The 21,766-nt window shown below is 41.8% G+C and overlaps 1 protein-coding gene across 2 annotated transcripts; it reads right to left on the reverse strand.

Moving 5' to 3' along the window:
- Positions 1-13,684: 13,684 nt before the first annotated feature.
- LOC116850806 (modular serine protease-like) lies at positions 13,685-19,938 on the reverse strand. Of its 2 annotated transcripts, none has more exons than XM_032829485.1 (9): positions 19,792-19,938; positions 18,359-18,824; positions 18,129-18,233; positions 17,681-17,898; positions 17,263-17,478; positions 16,781-16,945; positions 15,742-16,040; positions 15,164-15,320; positions 13,685-14,138 (listed from the first exon to the last, which is right to left on the reverse strand). In XM_032829485.1, exons 1-9 carry the CDS (start codon positions 19,847-19,849, stop codon positions 13,951-13,953), a joined length of 1,872 nt encoding a protein of 623 aa, XP_032685376.1. In that variant the 5' UTR covers positions 19,850-19,938; the 3' UTR covers positions 13,685-13,950. The 2 variants fall into 2 exon arrangements, with proteins under 2 accessions (XP_032685376.1, XP_032685375.1); XM_032829484.1 differs by having other exon boundaries at positions 19,706-19,815.
- Between the last annotated feature and the right edge of the window lie 1,828 nt (positions 19,939-21,766).

Consider the following 21,766-nt stretch of genomic DNA (forward strand, 5'->3'; position numbering starts at 1 on the left):
CTTTAATCGAAACTCTTTTGGTTCGTTCATTGTCGGATTAATTCAATCAAATCTCTTTCTCCGTGCACGATAATTATTGGGAAAGACTTGATCGGTAGCTGTGGCGCGTGCACAAAAAGGCTGCAGAGCCTTTAGAAAAAGGATAAGGATAAGGATAAAGAAAGTACCGAGTAAGTATATTGGCGTCTAATATCATTTTCTTCGACGCAGAAGCACACAAATGCCCGATTACGTAATCTTTCCGCTCTATATACCAGCGTGGCCTGAGTCTCGCTAATCGTTGAGGATAACTGCTATTCCCCTAGTAGGGGGAGAGCCCGTGTCGTGCTGTTATTTATCTCGCTTTTCTTGCGCACGCTTGCGCTTCGCATTTTACGTACAAAATTCCCGAGCGCCCCTTTGTAAGCGGTGCTCGTTCGCGAAGCTTGGAGAACTATCCCGCTCGGAAATACAGCGCGAAAGCGAGCTGGAGTAGATTATGGAATAATAGTGTTAATAAATCTGGCGTGTCGAAGCGAACAGAACCGGGCGTGTGAAAGGACTTACGAGCGGCTCCTTTATTCGTGGAATGTCTGAGAGGGAAGTTCCTCCGGGGCGCGCATTAACGTAACGCAACGTAACGTGACGTAACGTAGCGCTCGCTAGAAAAGAAGAAAAAAACAGAGGATAAAGACTTGAACGCTTTTTGATAGCCGGGGAATGGCTTCGCGCGAATGTTGCATAGCAAAACGAAAAATAATAAGGTTGACAAAGAAGAGAGGGGGAGAGTGAGGGAGAGGGAGAGAAGGATATATATATATATATATATATATATATATATATATATATATAGAGAGAGAGAGAGAGAGAGAGAGAGAGATGCGTTCTCCACGTGCGGGAAACCGGCGAGAGAAATGTCTCGTATAATTCCGTTAGCGGATAGCTGGCCCCGTGAAAGGCAAGTGCGTCCGCGTGGGTAGAGAAATATTAAAGCGTCGTTGCGAGAAAGAGAGAGAGAGAGAGAGAGAAAAAGAGAGAAAAAGAGTGAGAGAGAGAGTCTTTCGGCGCTAAATTTTTATTTAGCGGCAGCCATCGTTGCCGTCGCAATCTTCGTCGCCATCGTCGCAACAGTCCGTTGTACGAAGTTTCAAATAAACAACGGGTATCGTCTTCGGGAGGACGCTCTAATGCGTCTTCATTGCCCTGCGCGGTCCACTCTCTCTTAGAGTTCCGAACTATAGCTTATGTGCCTTATAACTTCGGCAGTTATAACTTGTAAATTGCAAGGGCCGAGCGCAGTTACGAACTCACACAAGGAGATCGTAACTTCCGAATTAGCGCGCAACACGGTGAGTTTTACGAGGTGACGCGGCGCGACGCGATGCGCGCGACGGAATTTCCTAAACTTACGCCAATCGATTAGTCGAAACGGGAGGATTCGGGGAGGATTTAATTTTGGCGATTATGGACGACGGTACTCTCGACGGAAAATAATTCGGCCGTTCGTTGCACACTTGACGTTCCATTACGGCACCGTCGTGTAGCCTGCGCTCTCTCGCGCCCCATTAATTCCTTTCGAGTCGCGCGACGCGTTCTCCAAAGGCGCGCTAAACAAATGAAATCTTCGCAGCGTACTCGTAAGATCCAGCCGGAGGAGGAAAATAGAGAATGCCCCCCAGGCTCGTCGGAGAATTTTGCCTTGGCTGACGTTAAACGAGGTTAGGACCGATGTACAACGTTTCCACGCCGGGGGTGCCGGTCGATAATGCTCGTCGCTCGCGCTTCTAGGTGTTCATGGGTGAATTTTTGACGGCGAGCACGATCGTCCTGGCGATCCAGGTCGACGACCAGCGTTGCAGGAGCGCACGATCCGGTCCTCGGGCACCCGCGACTGCACGAGCTCGGCCTCTCCCTCCTAGTACAGAGCGATGAATTATCAGCCCGCCGTGACCGTTCAAACACTCGTCTCCATGGCGACTGGCAGAGAACTCAGCGAGGAAGAAACTGGCGAATTGTTGTACAAATATCACCGCAACATTCTGGTCCCCGTCAAGCAGAGAGGACTGCTTTAACCAAGCAAAAACGTCTGTCGAAACGATAATCATAAAGGATTAACGATAACGTAAATCAAATTGCTTCGTGCTAATCTAATCTAGTCTATTTCGAGTTTAAATTACACTTACTTATTTTAAATTACAAAAAAGAAGCTTGTTAGAGCACAGAGTTTCCGGGCTTTAAACGCTAGACCTTAAATTGTATCGTGTTTATATTACAAATAATTTTAAACATTAAACATTAAAAAGTTATATGAACTTTAAATATGGGTAAATTTATGCTATAAAATTCTCTTTGTCTGTCTTTTAAACTTAACAAACTTGAGGAAAGTTACAATAAAAAACATAAAAAACATGTTTTGTTATGGTTTTTAAAAACCATAATTTGAGAAGTTGATTTGGGTAAATATTAATTCAGCTGTTTAAGCTTCTAAAGTTATAAAATTAAAATGAATAATTTTCAATATCAGTCTCTTGCTTACTCTTCAATATGATGGCAATATCACGACCCTCGAGATATGGCCTGGAATCGACCCATTGAAACGTATTTCTTGCAATAAATGTCACAGTTATTTTCAGCCTGTATCACATCTTGAGCGTGTGCGTTGCGACAAACCAATTTATTTCTTATCCTGCAACCGTAAAAGAAATCAGTTAACGTGTTCACAGTTTAAGAATAAGTAAAGGTATAGTAGCTTCAGCCAGCAGCACATCGCGTTGAATCTCGGATGACATGAGACTAAAGACCCTCTCAAGCCTACAGATTTATCGCGCTCCACGACGACGGACGGCTTAGAACATTTTGTTTTCAGCGGCGAGAGAAATGGGCCACCCTTTTTCCAGTGCGACTTGCAAGGCAAGACCCTTTGCGAATTCCTGCCAGACGTCGCCGCCTCCGGGCCCTCTCCTCGCTACGCACCGAACAAGCTTCGCCCGGGCTTCCATTAACCCCGTAATTTCGGTTTTCGCCAAACCGCACACACTACGCGTCTCGTCGTGCGAGACACACGACGCGAATTGTACATCTGTGTTTCACGTGCGAACGAACGCGCGCACCTATTCTCCGTTCCGCTCGGAGCAAAAGTTGCAGGCGGGAGGAAGAGGGGTGCCCGAAACACGAGAGATACCGCGAAAGATCCTTAGTTGCAAAGGTAGGTAGATAGATACGTGTCTAGCTGGCTAAGTGTGTCGACGTTTTCGGCGCCGCGCCGCGTAAAATAACAGTAAAAGAGTTGCGAGGGCGTAAAAGTCGTGGACCTTCTAGCCCACGCGTCGTCCAGTTCGTGGAAACTATGGTTTCATTGAAACCGAGGACAAAAAGACGAGAAACGTTCCCCGCCAATTGCGCTTCCGAAGAATTCTAACGGCAATATCTCTCGATCTCGTCCTTTATTACCCGTAGTAACTTACTCTCTCTGGCGAAATTTCAGCCCTTGTGCACGTTGTCTTCGCTTCTCCCGTCGAGAGAAAGAGAGAAACTTGAAATGCAGTATGTGGACAATATAATTTTCTATATATGGACAAAAGTTAACACAACTGTCCAGTAATTGCCCGCAAACTGCATTAAATTCTACACTAAAAGAAATTATTCGATAAAAAATTAACAAATAGATCCGATCAAAATACCGATAAACTTTTGTATCTGATCAGAATACATCCGATGAGAAATATTGGTTCATGATTTTTTCATCGATTTATCTGATGAAATGCTATTATAATCGGAAGTATCCGGTAAATTTTAATCGTATATCCTGATCGAATGTAAAAATTCATTGGTATTTTGATCGGAAATATCCGTTTGTTAATTTTTTATTGGATAATTTTCCTCAGTGTGCTAAGCTGGTTATATATACGTCGTCAGGTTTGCATCTTTACAATTTCTGTCCATCATCTATTAATTTTCTTCGAAAAATTCGCCGAGATACCGATTGTCACGTGCACACACTTCGGGCGTGAGAAAAGAACATGGTTTAAGCGGTCCGAGTGGGCTTTCCCCAATCGGATTCCAGTGAACGGTCGAGCCATTCTCATTAATCCTTGCAAAAGCCCCAATCTGTAAGAACAATGGTGATCTATCCCAGACAGTCTCATGGAGGGCAAACAAATGTACGGGCAACCGGGAATAACGGGCGATGTCGTCCGACCTTTTGTACTTCGTAATTGAACGTCGTCGTCGTCGTCGCCTTCCGCCAAACTTTTCGACGGTGTCATCTCAGACACCCGAGGTCCGGCGAAACAAATCCGAGACAAGCGGAAACCGTCCGAATTTTTTTTACAATATTCTCCCGGCTACTGACCAAGCCGAGGATGATTTTGCGAATTTCTGCATATCGCGCGCGTCTCATTTTATTTTTCAAACAATGCCCGCTTGTTATCGCGCGACAATGCGAGGAACGAATATCCTTTTGCTATCGTCGACACAATATCGGCTCGTTATCGGCATCAAGCTGCGTAATTAATTAATAATTCCCTTGATACCCTCTTCTCCCTCCCCCTTGCGTGATAATGATTTAAAATCGAGCAAGCACAATAGAATGCTTTAACAAGCAATGATGCGTCATTACGATTATAAACATATTAATGAAGCAAAGCGTTAACGCGGGATTACCGCCCGAGGCACGAAGCGACACGGAATGCGTGCGCGCGGTTACACGGTTATACGGTATACGCGGGATATCGCGTGTTTATAAAATAAATAATACTTTCGATGCATACGATACGTATTCGCGCGTGTAGGCAAACTCGCCGCACCGCTGTGTGTGCATGCGTGTGTGTGCATGTGTGTGTGTGTAATCGCAAAAATCAATATTATCCTCGCGGATTCGCCTCGGCCGCGCCTCTCCTCCTCCGCGCGCTGCGCCACGTTGCGCCGCGCCGAAATCGTTCGCTCTCCCGCGCTCTTCGAGCCGTATAAATTCGTCAACCGATGACCGGTCGCGGCCATTTGCTCTTATCCGAAGATTTAGCTTCCTTCGGAGCGGACCGGCGGTAATAGCGGTTCGCGAGATTTATTAGCGGATTCATGGGCGGGACGTTAATTCGTGCCGAAGAGCTCAAGAGAACAAGAGAGAGAGAGAAAGAGAGAGAGAGACAAAGAAAGAGAGAGGGGAGAGCGGCGGCGGCCAAGAGAATCGTCGGGCGGAATGGTAAACGGAAAAGAAGAACGAGAACCGAAAGACGGGGGGAAACGGTAACCGGTGTAAGTGGGCAAAGAGAAGAAGGGCGCAACGGGGAACAAGGGGGAGGGACGAGAAAAAGAGGAAGAATGAAGCCTGGACGAAGCCGTACAGCGAACCGATGAGAGGCGGATTCGCGAATGGCAATACCTTTATGCGTGGTAACGCAAACGCTGCCCTTTTTTCCCCCTACCGCTTTAATCTCCGCGCCGGTTGTAATTTGATCCGCCTTTGTAGCGAACGTCCGTGTGCATCGTCCGCTTCAGCTTTGCGCTCGGAAAAACGTCGCGCGCGCGCGCGCGCGAGAGAGCGAGCGCACGACTACGCCCGGTGGTGACCGCCGCAAAGCGTAGGCGGAATAATGACGGTTAATGAAAATATGAAAGGCTAACGCGGCCCCGGGGCAGGCCGGGGCGCGGCTGTACCGGATCGAGCGACGCGACGCGCGACGCGAAGTGGCGAAAGAGCGGAATAACGGCGGCGATTAATCGCCGCGTCTAATGCGCTTTGATCGATCCACTTTGTCACTGCTCTCGTTTTGCGTCGTGCGTGTAAATGGCTGTGTCGTTGCAGCCAGTTGTTCGCATTGTTACTCCATCCGTGCCTGCGACGGCGACGCCTTCTGTTATCCGTTACCATGGCGGAAAAGTAAATCGAATAATAAGGTGGCCACATTTCCCAACCCCTCAATCCGGAACGCTTCATAAATGCGTGGAGGGAAGGAGATCAAGATCACTTAAAAATGTCTTATGCGTAATCATAGATCGCAGGTCATAGAATATCAATTCCAGGATGAAGTGATAAGACGAATCAATTACTTGTCAATTTTAATCGATTTCTCATTTGCGCTTTTGATAATAATATACGAGTTTCTCATGCAATTTTTCGAAGTCTTTTTATGCGACTTTTTGCAACAAATTTTTTAAGAATTTTTATTACATTTTTATTAAGATTATAAATTAGTTTTAAAATAAGAGTGAATTATATGTAAATTGAATGTAGAAATAGAAGTAGTATTTTTTAATAGTAAGATTTGAAGAGGCAAATAAGGAGCAAGCACGGATGTCTTAGTGCTATTAAATACTAATATTATTTTTATATAATATTAATATGATAGTGGAAGGATAATTATGTCCAGCATATCAAACGCACGTATCGAAATTTTTCTTCGATTAACGTATGCGACGAATCTACCTTTCATACTTAGACCGATCCCAATTATATATATATATATTTTTTTTTTTTTAATTATATATTATATTTATATATATTATATTTTATATATTATATATACTATATATTATATATTATATATTATATATATATATATATTATATATTATATTTAAAATATATATATTTAAAATTTATATAAAAGTAATATTAGTATTTAATAGCACTAAGACATCCGTGCTTGTTCCTTATTTGCCTCTTCAAATCTTACTGTTAGTTATTCTAAAAAGGAGCTTTCTATAATTTCTGTTTAGTATTTTTTACTTACTTCAGAAAAAAATTATCCAATAAAAATTAACAAATAGATATTTTCGATCAAAATATCGATGAATTTTTGTATCCAATCAGAAAATACCCGATGAGAAATATCGGGTCATAAGTTTTTGATCGGTTTATCTGATGGAATGGTATTATGATTGGAAACATCGGATTAAATTTAATCGAATATCCTGATCGAATTTAAAAATTGATCGGAATTTGATCAGAAATATTCGTTTGTTAATTTTTTATCGAATAATTTCCCTCAGTGTTTAGTGAGTAAGGTAAATATTCCAGTAAAGTCTAGGACAAATCAGTATCTCGGATAGCATTCGAGAAAATGTGAAACAAAGAGTGAAAAACCGAGGCTGTTTCGAGGAAAACAATTTTTAATTAATTTTAGGCACCCATAAAACTTGGATAGTTTTTGTTTGATATAAAAAGACATATAGTCTATATATTGGTAACAAAAACTCGCGTCTTAATTTTGTAGATTGTGTCATTCTCGCATGACTATAGCCACTTAATCCTCGATATTGTGCAGCATGCCGCACCCTAACCACCTCCTCTTCCTCGTCTTCCTCCTCACGAGTCAATCTGTTAGGGACAGTCCGGACACTGGGCTTTTCCCGCAGATAAACGAGCTTCGTCGTCAAATTTGCTTAGAGTATCAAGAGCCACCACGTGCACACTCGCCTGCACCACTTTAACGCTCATACCCCCGTAGAAATTTTTCAACTGTGAGAAACGACTGCAACGTGCGCTTTATAGTCACCGGGGTTTACGTGCGGACTCGTGGGCTTCATAATTAGGCGATAAGTTATCGAGGAGGCGTTCGCCCACTGCCGAGCTTATCCGGGCGTCGTGAGCGTCGTCCCGTCGACAGGAGCGGAAAGGGAGACAAAACGGCGAACGACGGGGTGTAAACCAAAAGAGAGAACGCGCGCGCGAGAGAGAAAGAGAGAGAGAGAGAGAAAGAACGAGCAGGGCTCATTTCCCGTCCGCCGCTAGCCGATGAATTTCGACGGCAAATTGTCGAAGCCGGCGATTTCAAGTTTCCCTTCCGTCCGTTCCCTGTCTTCTTTCTCCCGAAGAAACGACAGCGAACTCAATTACCGCGATCGACCCCCCTTTTCCCCCTCCTCCCGAGATATTTTGTTCGCGCGGTCGACACCCTAGATCCAAATATTCGCTGTATTCGTTTCAGTTCATTTCGCTGCTCTAACACCGCGATAAACGCCCACATCCCCGTCTCTTTCCCCTTCGCCGTCCTTCTCCTTTCGGTAATGCCTATAGTTATCTCCCTGCTCTTGTCTTCCGTCGTTCCCTCGAGCGTGGTTAGCGTCGTTGTTTCCAGTGAGGTGAACTTCTGATTTTATTGGGTCGAGAGAGCTGCGCAGGAACCACCAGGCGAAAGGAACCGGAGATTGTCGCGCAAATGAATTTGAAGTATTGCCATTCTACATTTCCACCTGTCTCCGGCGGGGGCGAGAGGACGACGGGGAGTCGGGGTGCTCTTTCCCATTTTCCATTACCTTATCTTTCATCCTTATTTTTGCGTGAGCCAGTTTCGCCTGTGTCGTAATGTCTCCTGCTCCTTCGTCTTTCGCATGTCGTTTGTCACGATCAATCTCGCCGCGCAACAACCAGCGTCTCAAGGATATATTGCTCGTTTAATCCCTGCTAGAAATCGTTGTAAATTAGAGATACGATAAAAAAATTCTATTTCCTGCATTAAGTGAAAATAAAATACAAAAACCGGAAAAACCGGACCCCAGAAGACCAAGAGGAGCGGAAAAAGGCCATAAAACATCGAAAAAGATCGAAAAGAATAAATTTTCTAACTGCTCTAATAGCTATTTGAAATAAATATATTGTCTACGTTATAAAAGACAAAACTAATTTGAAGTCCAAACTAGGATATCTTCAGTTGATTAATTTCCAGATGCTTGCTCGTTCACTGCTGGAAAAGCCGCATTGACCGTTTGCCGTTTCTTGAAACAGCTGAGCTCCCGTTTCTGTCGCGTATCAAGAGTCCTTCCCAAGCTTCGCCAAGTGTACAATAATATTATCGCTGAGTTAAGTCATCTCGCAGTCGTCGCAAAGAATTCCCATTAAAGGATTTCAAAGGGTAAGGGGTCGTGAGAGAAGATTCCACGTTGAGAACTCGGGTTAAATTATCGCAAAGTGTATTTGTTCCATCTACTGCAGGCACCGCTAAGCTGAAAGGAGCGTAGCAGCCTTTTGACCTGAATACCGGAGGTCCGCCATTTTAGCCTCATATAATGACGCTAAATAAGGGCACTAAACAGGTTATCCTATCACGTCGCGATTAAGCGACGACGCGATGTGATTCATAACGATTATCGGGGACTGAAATATATCGTACCGCTTCGCGAGGAATTTCGCTCGGCAACGCGGCGTCGAAAGGACGAGAAGGGACGACAGGCGTATAGCGAATAATACGGAAATATGTTCATAAAATAAAACAAAATTTGCTTCAACTGCCGCACGAGATCCTGCCCTCTTGTTTTATTTATATATACGGCCCGTTTAGTCAATAAAATTAATTACGCTCTTTAATTACCGTAATCCCGCGCATTATTCTATGCTGTTAAGCTCGGTACTAATCATCCGACGTGAAGCGATTTCGCTTTATCTTCTCTATAAGCGGGAAACGAAAGTTCAGTAGAATAAGTCTGGTGAATGGTCGACCATCGGCGAACAATTGCAGATCGATTATTTCCATGATCATATAGAGTAATCTTTCGTCTTTTTCTAACCCACTACGCGTACCATGTTGGATCTGTGAGATCCAAACAAATATTCGATTGCTAACCAACATTCGTAAAAGAGTTCTGGAGAATTTCAAAATAGCGTCTGATTAGTAGTTCCAAAATCTCTTCGAGAGATCTCCACAGCCCTCCTGTCGGGCCTTAATTAGTGGTCAATATTATCTCGTTTGCCTATATGTTTTATTGCAATCATTTTATGAATAAAAATTGTATTTATTACCAAACAGTATAGCATACACTCTTGCAAGAAATTACATTCTACCTAGCAACATATCGCTTAATTTTATTCACTCACAATGAAGAATATTAATACAAAAATTCAGAGGCTTGAAAATTTATTTTGCTATTACCAAATCAGTTTTTTTCTATTTCTTAACTGTAATATTATTTCGATTTTAATAAAATTCAGAGAAAAATATTTATGTTCTAAAAAGACCATTTCGCGTTTTTGTACCCACTATTCCTTTCAAAATAAATACTAAAAAAACACATAAGCAACATATCCTTGGGGCCATATAGCCCCGGTTTCCTCTATGCGTATATTCTCTCTCTATGTGGAAAGTTTAAATATTTACGTCTAAAAACCAACACAATAAGAATGTCCAGAGTTAGACACAAGTGTTATTAGTATCCAGTCATTGAAATTTTTAATTTAATAACAAATTTACTTAAATCTAAATTCTTATATTTAAACGGAATAAACAATTGCTCTGGAAAAGACTTATAAAATATTTGAAAAATATTTTGTATTAATATAAATAAATAAATATGTTGCTAGTACCCACCGAATACATATTTATTATTTCTCACGTGTTTTTCCTCTCACAGTGTACATGGAAGATTAATGAAGACAGAAGTGGCTTTTAATTAATGCAATATATATCCAAATTTTATCCTCATGTTACGTTCTATGTGCAATAATATTTTCATTTAACGCAAGCCATGATCCTGCCAATATTCTGCCAACCGTCACTCATCAGCACATCAATCGATGCCCTACGACTCTCGATTTCCTTCGCATCGAAGCCCGCGGCTATTCCGCAGCAGTGTAAATCGTGAAGCGCATACAGCCATCAGAGATAACAGGAGGAAGAAGAGAGAAAGAGTGAGTGAGTGAGTGAGTGAGAGAGAAAGAGAGAGAAAGAGAATTGGAGTTAAGGGCAAACAGGCAGCGCTAAAGGGCAGAGAGGGAAAGGAGAGAGCGGCCGGGCCCGAACCCCTTTTAAAACGCTCCCCGTGGTGAAATAAATTGGCGTCGGCGTGTTTACACGTTAGGGCGAAATTAAAATTCCTGAAGTGTAGCGAGGTAACTCCCGGAAGAGAGAGGCGAGAGAGCGCGTTGCGCCGGCGAGAGCGGCTAGCCGCGAGAGGCGGAGGGCTGGAGACGCAGGCTGGTGAAGAGCGTGGTGGTGTGCAAGGCACGGGTGTCGACGGGCGGGTAACCGAAGGAGAGTTGTGTTTAATTAATGACCGGACTAATTAAAAGCCCAAAGAAAAATACACTCGCGTGCGATCCGGGGCGACGGAGACGGGCGGGATAAGGGCCACCGTTGTGTGTGAAACACTCGTACGGTGTTAATGCATAAAAGCGCCTCGACGATGGCGGCGACGACGGCATAGGCGGCGAAGGTAAAGGTGGCGGAAACGCCTCAGCTAATAAGTTCGCCATACTTCAATTATCTCGTTCGATAGCATTCTGCGCAACAGCTATGTCTGTATGATATCCGGCAAATCGGACTCCATGAAACTCGTGACAGGATTGAGGAATTCACGGGAGTCGAGGATGCCGTGGATGCCGTACACGCGGAGAATATTAATAATAGTTTCTTTCATATAAATTCTTTTCAATTTTACTATGTTTCATCTAGTAGTGCAGGAACAAACTGTCAGTAAGGTATATCTTGTCAAGGAACACAAATTTCGCTAAGAACATAGAAAATCGTTTAATAACCCTTTTGAGTTCCTAAAATACAAGTGCACATAGAGAAATATCATTTTACTGCTAAGAAAAACGATTATTCAATTTACTTTCTTTCTTCTAAATAATAATCACTCCCAAAATATCACGCTAAGAATATATTTTTGATAAGAATCTTAAAATATTCGTCACAAATTTAAAGAAAACTCATTATATATTAAACAGAAGAATCTATTCTTCTCCGATCTGATTTGAAACAAATAACATTTATTTGAATACACTATGTACTTTTCTGTAGCATATATGAAGTAAAAGATAGTCAATTATGGCAGAATGTCGATCTATTCCTCGGTTAATTGCTGTGTAGCAATTTTTACTATAAAATTCTCCTCGTGTATATAATTCTATTTTCACTCGATTTTACTTGAATAGATAAGAAAACCTTGATAAGTATACGTCATCACACAAATAGAGAGACGGAGACTCATCAAAATCTGTATTATGATGTCACTTCCTAAAGCAAGATCGACAAAAAAAGGGGTATTAGTAATGTTTTTTAAGTCGCAAAACATTCACTTGTACACAAAGGGATTCACTGGAATCCCTTTACGCAATTCGGTAGTTCACGTAGCACTTTGTCTCAAACTAGCTTTCCTTACCTTCCTTACCGTATCGATCGAACCTTATCGGGCTAGTTCGCGTGTGCGCGTTCTATTACCCACCTATCCTTAGTGTAATGATCATACCACAGCTTACCAATGAGCAAACGAACACATCCTGTTAATGTATGAATCTTGCAGGGAGCAAACGCGGATTCCCAGATACAAACATGTGTATTCGTGTGTGTACCTGATCCGCACAATGCACTCTCTGCGCTACTGCGCGGCTCTAATTAAATAATTAATCGCTAATGAGTTAGAAGCGCATCGCCATAGCGCGACGTGTATAATAATCGGTAAGATATAGATGCGCCTTCTTATTAAGATAACCCGCGCGCAGGTGTTGTCTGCAACGTGTGTGCACAGGATTATTCTGAAATATTAAACTGCTCGTTCGCATGAAATCATTATCTCAACGAGGATCGGCTCTGCTATGCCGGCATTAATCATTCCCCGTGCACGCTCGATCACTGCGCATAATCACCGTAGGAACGTGATCACGTTGGAATCGCGGAAAATATGAAGCTCGAATAGCCCGAATGGCCGCGACCGATGCGTCATCAAACTCCGGAACTCAATTTATCGAGGAAACAGTAAGCTCGTAAAACAAAGTCCATGCGGGTATCGATGCCATCGAAGATAATCTCGATACCGCTGGGAAATTCCTGCGGGAGACGCAATATACAGCGGGACAACAAAAAAGTCCTCGACGACGAGGCTTTGCGTTACGAATGACGCGCAGCGCTGCTGTAAATAACGACGCGTTACTAATTTAGATCTCTGTCAGATAAAACCGTCCTGGCGGACATCCGTCACAACGCTCGTCATTCGATTGCGTTTCGATACCGCCCGATCTGCGCTTGATCGCGCCTGACATTGAAAATATATAACGCGAGTGAAATATTAAAGCGCATTAAAGGCCGCGATTATGGTGACTTATCGACGGTAGATTTATTATTCGTACGGAAAAGAAAATTATATCGGTTGCAAAGTTGGCTCGTGCACAAACTTGTTTGTCCGGAGGTCTGGAAGAATCAATCGTTGAGCAACGGCAAATTATGATTAAGGCTCTTGGGTACTCGCATCGTTCATTTGTTTTCCAATGAATTATCTTTTTCTTTTAAAGCTGTTGAGTATTCGCATCGTCTTGAATACTGGTATCTCTTTTTAATGACGTCAGGAGCGAGGAAACGCATGCTAAAAATTTTTGCGAAATAAAACGTCGAGATAAAAAGATATATCCACAAAATGGCACTTGCAATCAATTAAGTACACCTCTAAAATATTCCGAATACTTCATCGGAAAACAATTCACGAAGAATGCGGCAACAACGCGAGAGCCAACTCAAACATTTTACATTGTAAAAGTCTAAAATCTATATACATCTAAAATTTATATATATATATAATAGAATGTCTGTAAGTTTCCTATTAACTTCTAAACCCTTTAACTAATCTGAGCCTAATTTTACATAATTACTCTCTAGAACTTTGCGAAAAAGATAGGCTACCATGAAGTTTGAATATTCCACCTCTTTCCCCTGATTTCATCCTTGATTTCCCCTTGATGAAATATTTTATGATAACGGGCAACGTCAAGTAATTTAAGTTAGTATAAGATAATTCAGCTTAACTATTTATTTAATCTGTGAGATAAAAGTAAATACAATCACAGACATCTTCATTTCCGTTTGCATGTCTCTATCGATCGTATATCGTTGAAGTACTTTACGAAAGACACATGTACAATCCATTTTTAGAGTTCTGTCGCTGTTATTACCACGTTCATACGTCACGTCCATACGTCTCGCGTTATTGCGAGCTCGATGATGCCGGCAACACATTTCGTGTATCGGACAAGCCACGTCCTTCGAAATGTTCACGCGCTGACGTAAGCCTCGCGAATCCAATCACGAAAGTGACCGATGTGGGTGAATCCAACGTACGAGTTGTAATCGCAACTGCTTCCCTTCGCCGGGCTCACGCTGACGATACCACGAAGATACCAAACGCCATTCTTTTCGAAACAAAGACCGCCACCGCTATCTCCCTCGCAAACACTGGAACCTGATTATGATGATTATGTGATTATTTTCGCACGAATAAAATAAACCGTTAGTGCAACTGCATTTTTAATCACTTTGGGAGTAGATGAAAAATTCGGTTGTGAGAACAAAAAGATTCCTATAGAAAACTTCTGCTCGACTAATTGATTTCGATTATTTCAATCTGAGACAAGTTTTAATGTATCTGCATCATTTAATGCATCATGACAAAGATATTATTTCTCGTCAGCCAATTTTTCGTCTGTCCGGATAACATGCATGTCTAAAAAATGTGGAAAATATATCTAAAAGACGTCTTATGCAACATTTTATTGCAGACTCGTCTTTTAGATATCTTTCCATCTTTTAGACATGCATGTTATCTGGGTGGTTTCCATTCAGTTACCTAAACTGAAGTTTATTTCCGTGCTTAGTGTTTATATAAACAAAACACTAAGAATATGTACACATACATAAGAGGAATAGACCACACTTGGCCGGGTCGGGGGAATGCTTTCTCTTCCACACGCTATTCTCCTTTAATCGTGATCATTTGGTTGAGCGTCAATGAAAAGAAAGCTCGAACCATATTAATATTTTTTCTTCTGTGTTTACAAAACGCGTGCCTAAGCAAACGCCTAAGTTGCCATACTCGCAGCACGGAACCAAACAATGCGTCCTTTTATTTCGCGCTTTATAAACACAGAAAAAAAACATGAATATGATTCGAGCTTTCCTTTCATTGACGCCTAATTGCCTGATGACGACTATAGAGGTATGGCGCGTGGGAGGGCGCGTTCCACCTAACTCCAAAAATTGCATTTCAGACTATGTGTTCCCCGGATTTACACATGTCTTTTTTTTCAATTTACCACAACGCCTTGCAATCACACATGCCATCAGAGATAATATCTGTCTGCTTATTACCTCATTACCTCGTTATTCAACTAATCTTCAGTGCACATACAATCATCTCACGAAAGTTTAAACGTGACATAACAAACACAAGCGGATCTCGCGCAATTATTTGCGCACACAGGCACTCACCGTTCAAGCGGCCGGCGCAGAACTTATCGGACGTGATGAATCCACGGAAATCCATAGGTACCGCGGACAAACACTGATGGTACGGCACGTACGGCATGTCAATTTCGTACAGAGTCTGGGTGGATTCACCTTTGATGTTTTTACCCCAGCCGGCCACCTGAAATCACGAAGTGAACCCACGATCGTTTTATCCTCTCTTTACATTTGATTTCCGCCCTCCTCTCTTCGAACACGCGCCGAGACCTCCGTCGTATACGCCGGGCACTAAAAATGAGGCAACCCGTTCGTTTGGATATAAATTCACCTCTGTGATTCGCGTACGCGGGTGTGCAAATCTACGACACGAACGCGGGTATGTAAATCTACGACACGAACGATTAATTAATACGGACAATGTAACGACGCGCGTCGATGTGCGTGTGACTGAAACTTAATTCAAAACCGTGTCGTTATGATGTATTTAACAACTATTAGCTTCTTGAACGCGCTCTACTCGCATTCGGCTGCAAACGCCCTCGCGTTAATTAAGCAAAACGATCGGTCAGCTCTCCGGCGATTGATACTCGCTAGCGTGTTACCTTGCCGGATTGTCCTTCTTGCAGCTGCTCCCTCTCGTACACGTTATCCCAATCCATGCAGATGGGTCGCACCAGCGCGGTCAACTCGAAGGGCTTCTTCAGCTTTACCAGAGCTATGTCCTCGGCGAAGTTACCCCTGAACCCCAAGTATCTGCCGCCCAATTTGATGTCTTCCACCGGCGACTTCTGACAATACTGCTCGTCGGTGTCCCAATCGCGATAATGCTTTCCGCCAGCCACAGAGTAATTCGACACGTCGTTAAGTTTATTTGAGCCCTCATCGTAGAAACAGTGAGCCGCTACACACACAGGAAGGAAAAAAAGTGAGCAAGTGCAAGCGACGAGAAGAGAATACATTCGAAACAAAGATATATAAGATTCGTGACATATACAATATAGAAACAAAGGAAAAGACGGAAAGAAAAGGAAGAAAAAGAAGGTTCAGACGAGTAAAAGCAGAACGCTGCTGGGCTGTGTTCAAAAATCCAAACCTGAACTACAAGATTAGCCTACAGTTGTTCAGAAATCCAACTCTGGGTTACAAGACTAACCCATAGTCGTTCAGAAATTAACTCGAGTAAGGTAACTTAGTTGTGTTCAGAAATAGTGAAGTTTATAAAGGTTTTTATTTTTAATCACATTATTTTATCACATTAAAAAGTGGAAAAATAAGCAGCAGTATCATTATTGCGCACTTTATTCAATGATAAAGTTATATGTTGTACTTCGGTTTAGTTACATCAATATTACTTTGTTTTAAACGAGACTTTACATCTTAAATTTGTTGTATCAAAGCTAAAGCAACATTGAAAATGCTTTAATGATTGACTTTACTCGATGCGTTCAGAAAGTCGTTTAGCTAAGTGTTGGATTAGGTTAGGTCAGGTTATTAACATAATCTTGACTAACCATACTTTATTCAATTCAACCCAACAGGTTGTATTTTTGAACGCACTCTGGTGTAGCGAGTTTAAATAAGTAAGGACTTGAAGTCAAATGTACATGTCGGAAAAATAAATTCGCCTGTGCGATAACTCACCTGATATGACGAGACTGTCACTAACGAGAGAACCGGCGCATATTTGCTCGTACACTTTGTCGCGTTTCTTCCTGTAGATACCGACATGCCAAGGAAACGTTCCCACTTTGGCCTCGAATCCATTCACAATTAGAGTGTTGCCATTCGCGATGGATGTGCCGCATTCTAATTGACCAGAACGCCGTTGGTAATTCCGTAACAAACGGCAGGGATGGCGATGACGCGAGCCATCGTATCATAAATCACACGCCGGAAAAGTCTCGGGAACATAATCGGGTATATACGTCTGATTACTTGCCAAAAGAAAGGGGAGAATTCCAGAGTCAGCTATGCCGCGAGAAAAAACGGACGAGTGTAACGGGGGTGAGAGTTATTAATAAGTGGCAGTGCGCCACGCGCGTACACGAGAAACGTTCAATTTGTCGAGACTTTTCCGTTCTCGCCTCACATCGGAAGCATGGGAAATGACAAATAACGTTCACCTGGTAGACAGCGAAAAATGCGACGATCCCATAAACCATCGTCGAGACACGTGATCTCCCTGTAAGCTGGATCGTTCGTTAAAGGTAATTTATAAGATGATTTACAGGACAGCCTGGCTCGTGTACCAGGCAGTATACGCTCGCTACAGGACACCGCTTCTCCTTGATAGCTGCAGGAAATGTCTACGCTGGTGCTGCTCAGCGCCGGGCAGATTTCTGCGGAGATAAACATCGGACGAGGTGGGCGATAAATTTTACCATCCGACGTCTGAATAAGAAGAGACGCGACGCTTCCATATAAAAACATTAATTTTAGTAATTGTGCGATAATACTTCCTTATTAATCAACTCTTGTAACCGGAGAAATTACACAGCCGGTCGTTTCCGAAAGTTATAGCAATTGTCAAGAGTGACTCACTGACACACGCGGGCGGCTTGTACCACTCGTTGTTCACGCAAACGGAAATGGTGTTTCCTCTCAGCACATAATTGTTTTTACAGCTGTAAGTGAGAATGCTGTTTTTCGGAGCTATGTCGCCGGGACGTTTATTACATGGACTGCTGCATTCTCCCAACTCATAATGTCCGCCTGCCGGCTTTTCAGGTAAGACGCAGCCGTTCTCTTGATTTCTGACTCTACAATTCCACGAATGTATGCAAAAAAAATTGCCGTTTTGAAAGAATCTAGTATTCAACAGGAAATAAATGAATAAAGAAATCTATTAAGTGAAGGACAAAGTCCGAACGATGCTTGGATGATTAGTAGATTTGTATGAACGTCAATCATCGCGAATAAATTGATACATCACAATCATGATTGCAATTGATTATCATGTGCATAAATTGTAAAGATATATTTAACTTACGCAATACAAAATGCCTCGTCGCTTGCATCGCGACAATCAACTTTATTATTGCATTTGACACTATACGGCAGACACTCGCTGCTTCCACAGCGAAACTCGTCATCCCTGTTTGAACATGATTGTTATCGAATATATTTAATCCCCTCCATTGGCATTAGTAAGACGGGTTTCCCCGCCGCATTTTACTGAATAGAAAACATACTTTGTTGACAAAAAGTGATTAAGCGTACCTGCATTTTTGATGATTTTGTGGTTTTTCGTTTTGAGCCGGCACGCGATTACCTGGATCGTAACGATCTGTATTCTCATTTATAGGAGCAGTTTGGTAAGAGAATCTTTCGTTACTTGTATGTGGATACATTCCATTTTCGGTCAACCTTTCTGTGTTCCCATTGTTTCCATTGTTCGAAAAAAGGTTACTATTCGATTCTATAGGATTTTTGTTTGATAATTCAAGAGTTCCTTTATCACTTGGCGGTTCTCTTTCATTTCCATGACCCACCATTTCATTATAAGTCGCTGCTCCGGAAAAATCATTGCGCTTATTCCATTTAGGAAAGTTCACCACCGAGGCCACAGTCACGGAAGGCACAGACAAGGAGCCCGAAAGCAAGGAGGGCAAATTCACAGATGCTGAGTATTGATTAGAGAGCAGACTACCGCCGAGCCATAAACTAGTGTCATCTTGTATGGACGCTGAAAATGTACAATTTTTCAGTGAATATTATCGATGAATTCTTAGAAAACGTATTACACACAAACACGCGCGCGCACACACACACATACCGCTCAAAAGTTTTGAGTATCTTTTAATTTTCATTATATGTTCAATAAACGATAATTATATCGGTAGATATAATGTAATTTCGTCATGGAATTTTACTTCAAAATTCATTATGAAGGAATGCTCCAAAATTTTAAACGGTAGTACACATGAATAAAGAGAACTTTAAAGCCACTTATTTAATGAAGAACTTTAATGAATTGTGTGCAAAAAATAAAAAGCAAAATATTTGAATAAAATGTTAATCCTTTTTTAGTAAAAAAGAACAGAGTTTGATCCTAAAAGTTGATCATATTCTATCTTAACTATATTTATAGATAGAATCATATTTATAGATAGAAAGAGATATGCGTAGAACATAGCACAAATTTTACAAAAATTCAAAGCTGGTTTCGCGTATAATACATCGTGTCTGTGTGATTTATTCGACTCTTCTTGGCGATAAAAACTTTATAATCTTTTGAGGAATTTCGTAGACGTTGGCTTATAAATATTCAATCACCGTGCGACAACCGGATACTATGCTCGTAATTTCTCGCGCGTCTCCATCTATTTTAATTTTAAATGCAAATAAATAAGGTCACAGTAGAGCCAACGTGAGAGACGTTAATTCAACGTATCGGAACATATATTATACAGTTATACGGAAAATTATTCGGCACATCACTATCCATATCACTGCCTAACCGACGACACGATCGATTGCTCATGGCACCAAATCACGACGTGACTCTTGAATCCGTAATTAAATCGTATCATCGCGCAAAGTCGCGAACTTTTGCAGTTTACCGACCATTCTTCGCACGGAACTTCGCGACCGTTCTGTCAGGAACAACGGCGCAGCAGCGTGGAATGAGAAGCATTATGTAAGCTACTCACGCGATGGCAGCAAAACCAGCAACGACAGAAGTATCGACATTACAGCGCGCGCGTTCATAACTGAAGGCGCATGGCGATCGCTACTCTCCCAGCCAGCGAGAAACTGACCACGGGTTCCACACCGAAGCCTCAATCGACACTTTTGCGTGGAAGGTCACACGGAATATAACGATGAACCACTACAGATTAATTCACCAACGATGATGACGATTGGTGTCGACGCCGGAGAAAGGACTTGAGAGGACCACAGCATTGGATTGATGATAACCGCGCTCGTAGAAAGACTCACGTGGACCAATATCGAAATAGAACTTAAACATTACGAGTACTTGTAATGGAAAAATGATCGTCAAGTAATTTTGCGCACGAAAAAGATTCCGACATCTTAAAGCTCCTAACTTTTCGCCTCGGAACTCTCGATTGATAAGTTGCGTGAAGTCACCCTCCTCCTCCCATCACAGTAAATTATCATTTAACAATGATTCGTTTAGTGATTGTTTGGTACCGTTTAGTAGTCTATTTCCAACGTTTAGTAGTCAAAACTGCTATAGATATCACGAAAAATAAAATATACATGTGAGGTTGGCCTTCCTAAGTTGGATAACGACTTTCAAGACATTGTATATAATTCTAACTATTACTATTCGTTTGGTGGTCATCTTTCAACGTTTGGTAGTCCATTTCCGACGTTTGATAATCGAAAATATAGTTAAGGAAAATATAATATCCAACTGCGAAGTTGGTCCCCCTTAAACTACAAAATCACTTTCCATGCATCGTACGTAATTCTAATTGTTACTATTCGTTTGGTTGCCTAGTTTACTAGTTCATTCCCGATATTTTATAATCGAAAATGTAATTGTTATTAAGCCATTAATTATTAATCATTAAGTAATTAATCAATTGAGAGCCGATCGCGAATGTCAGTACGACTATTTAAATCACGGGAGAATATTGTTGCATTAACAATCATGATCGGCTTCCAGTTAATCATGTTTTCTTCTATTTTGATTGTATACTAAGAAAGCATGCTTATATAATTTGTTGGAGATAGATGATCGATGGAGCCGCAGTTTTGTATTTCTCACAGTTTTATGGCAATATTTCCGGGAAAGCCGATATCGCGCGACTACACTTGGATTTTATTCTCCTTCGTATCTATTATAGCTCGTCATACAGCAAGCATATGCTCGTTACCACCGAAAGTTAGCAACTTTCGCGTATCGCATAACCAAGCGATAAGAGCAAGTCGATAAATTCAGGTAACTCGGCTAAAGCAATAATCACGAAAATGAACGTTTTACTTCAGAAACATGGGGCTAAACATACATTCAAAGTCCCGGAAGGATTACGCGAGCTATGTACCGACATTGCACGCGAGGTTTGCTCTATGAAATTGTTATTTGGCTTTCCTTTTAGCGCCGTCACGTCAAAGGACGATTAAATTATTATCTGATCCTGTGAAAGGTTCTGCGCTCGCAACCGAGGAATATTTATTGCTTCATCGCTGATTATGTAGAAACGCTGTTGATCACGCGGGAAAATGCAAAAGGTACCACCGCATCGTTAGTAGTGATTTCTCTCTCTATCGTTATATCTCAATGTTGTTCTAAGAATTACGAACGTATATTAATTACGAAGTTAAGAGTCAATCACGATATTATCTATATACAGGGTGTCCCAGACTCCGCAATGTTTGTGGGAATATAAAACGGATTGAGGAGTGAACAGTCCTATACCGTTTAGCGATATTCGCAATAAATCTTGAAATATTAATTAAATATTAATTAAAGAAGATTGGTTAGGTTAGAAATGATCACGCGCGATGGTGGATGAGCTATAATGGCGCCGTCTGCCGTTGTATATTTATACACTAGATCAAAATGAACAAAAAAGTTCTCTAGCACTTTGCAAATAACCACATAGATTTTTAGATATTGATTAAAGAAGATTTGTGCATTATCGCGCACAATCA

This window comes from Odontomachus brunneus, unplaced genomic scaffold, assembly GCF_010583005.1.
Source record: "Odontomachus brunneus isolate Ranch 3 - 2012 unplaced genomic scaffold, Obru_v1 Obru_scaffold_156, whole genome shotgun sequence".
NCBI lineage: Eukaryota > Metazoa > Arthropoda > Insecta > Hymenoptera > Formicidae > Odontomachus > Odontomachus brunneus.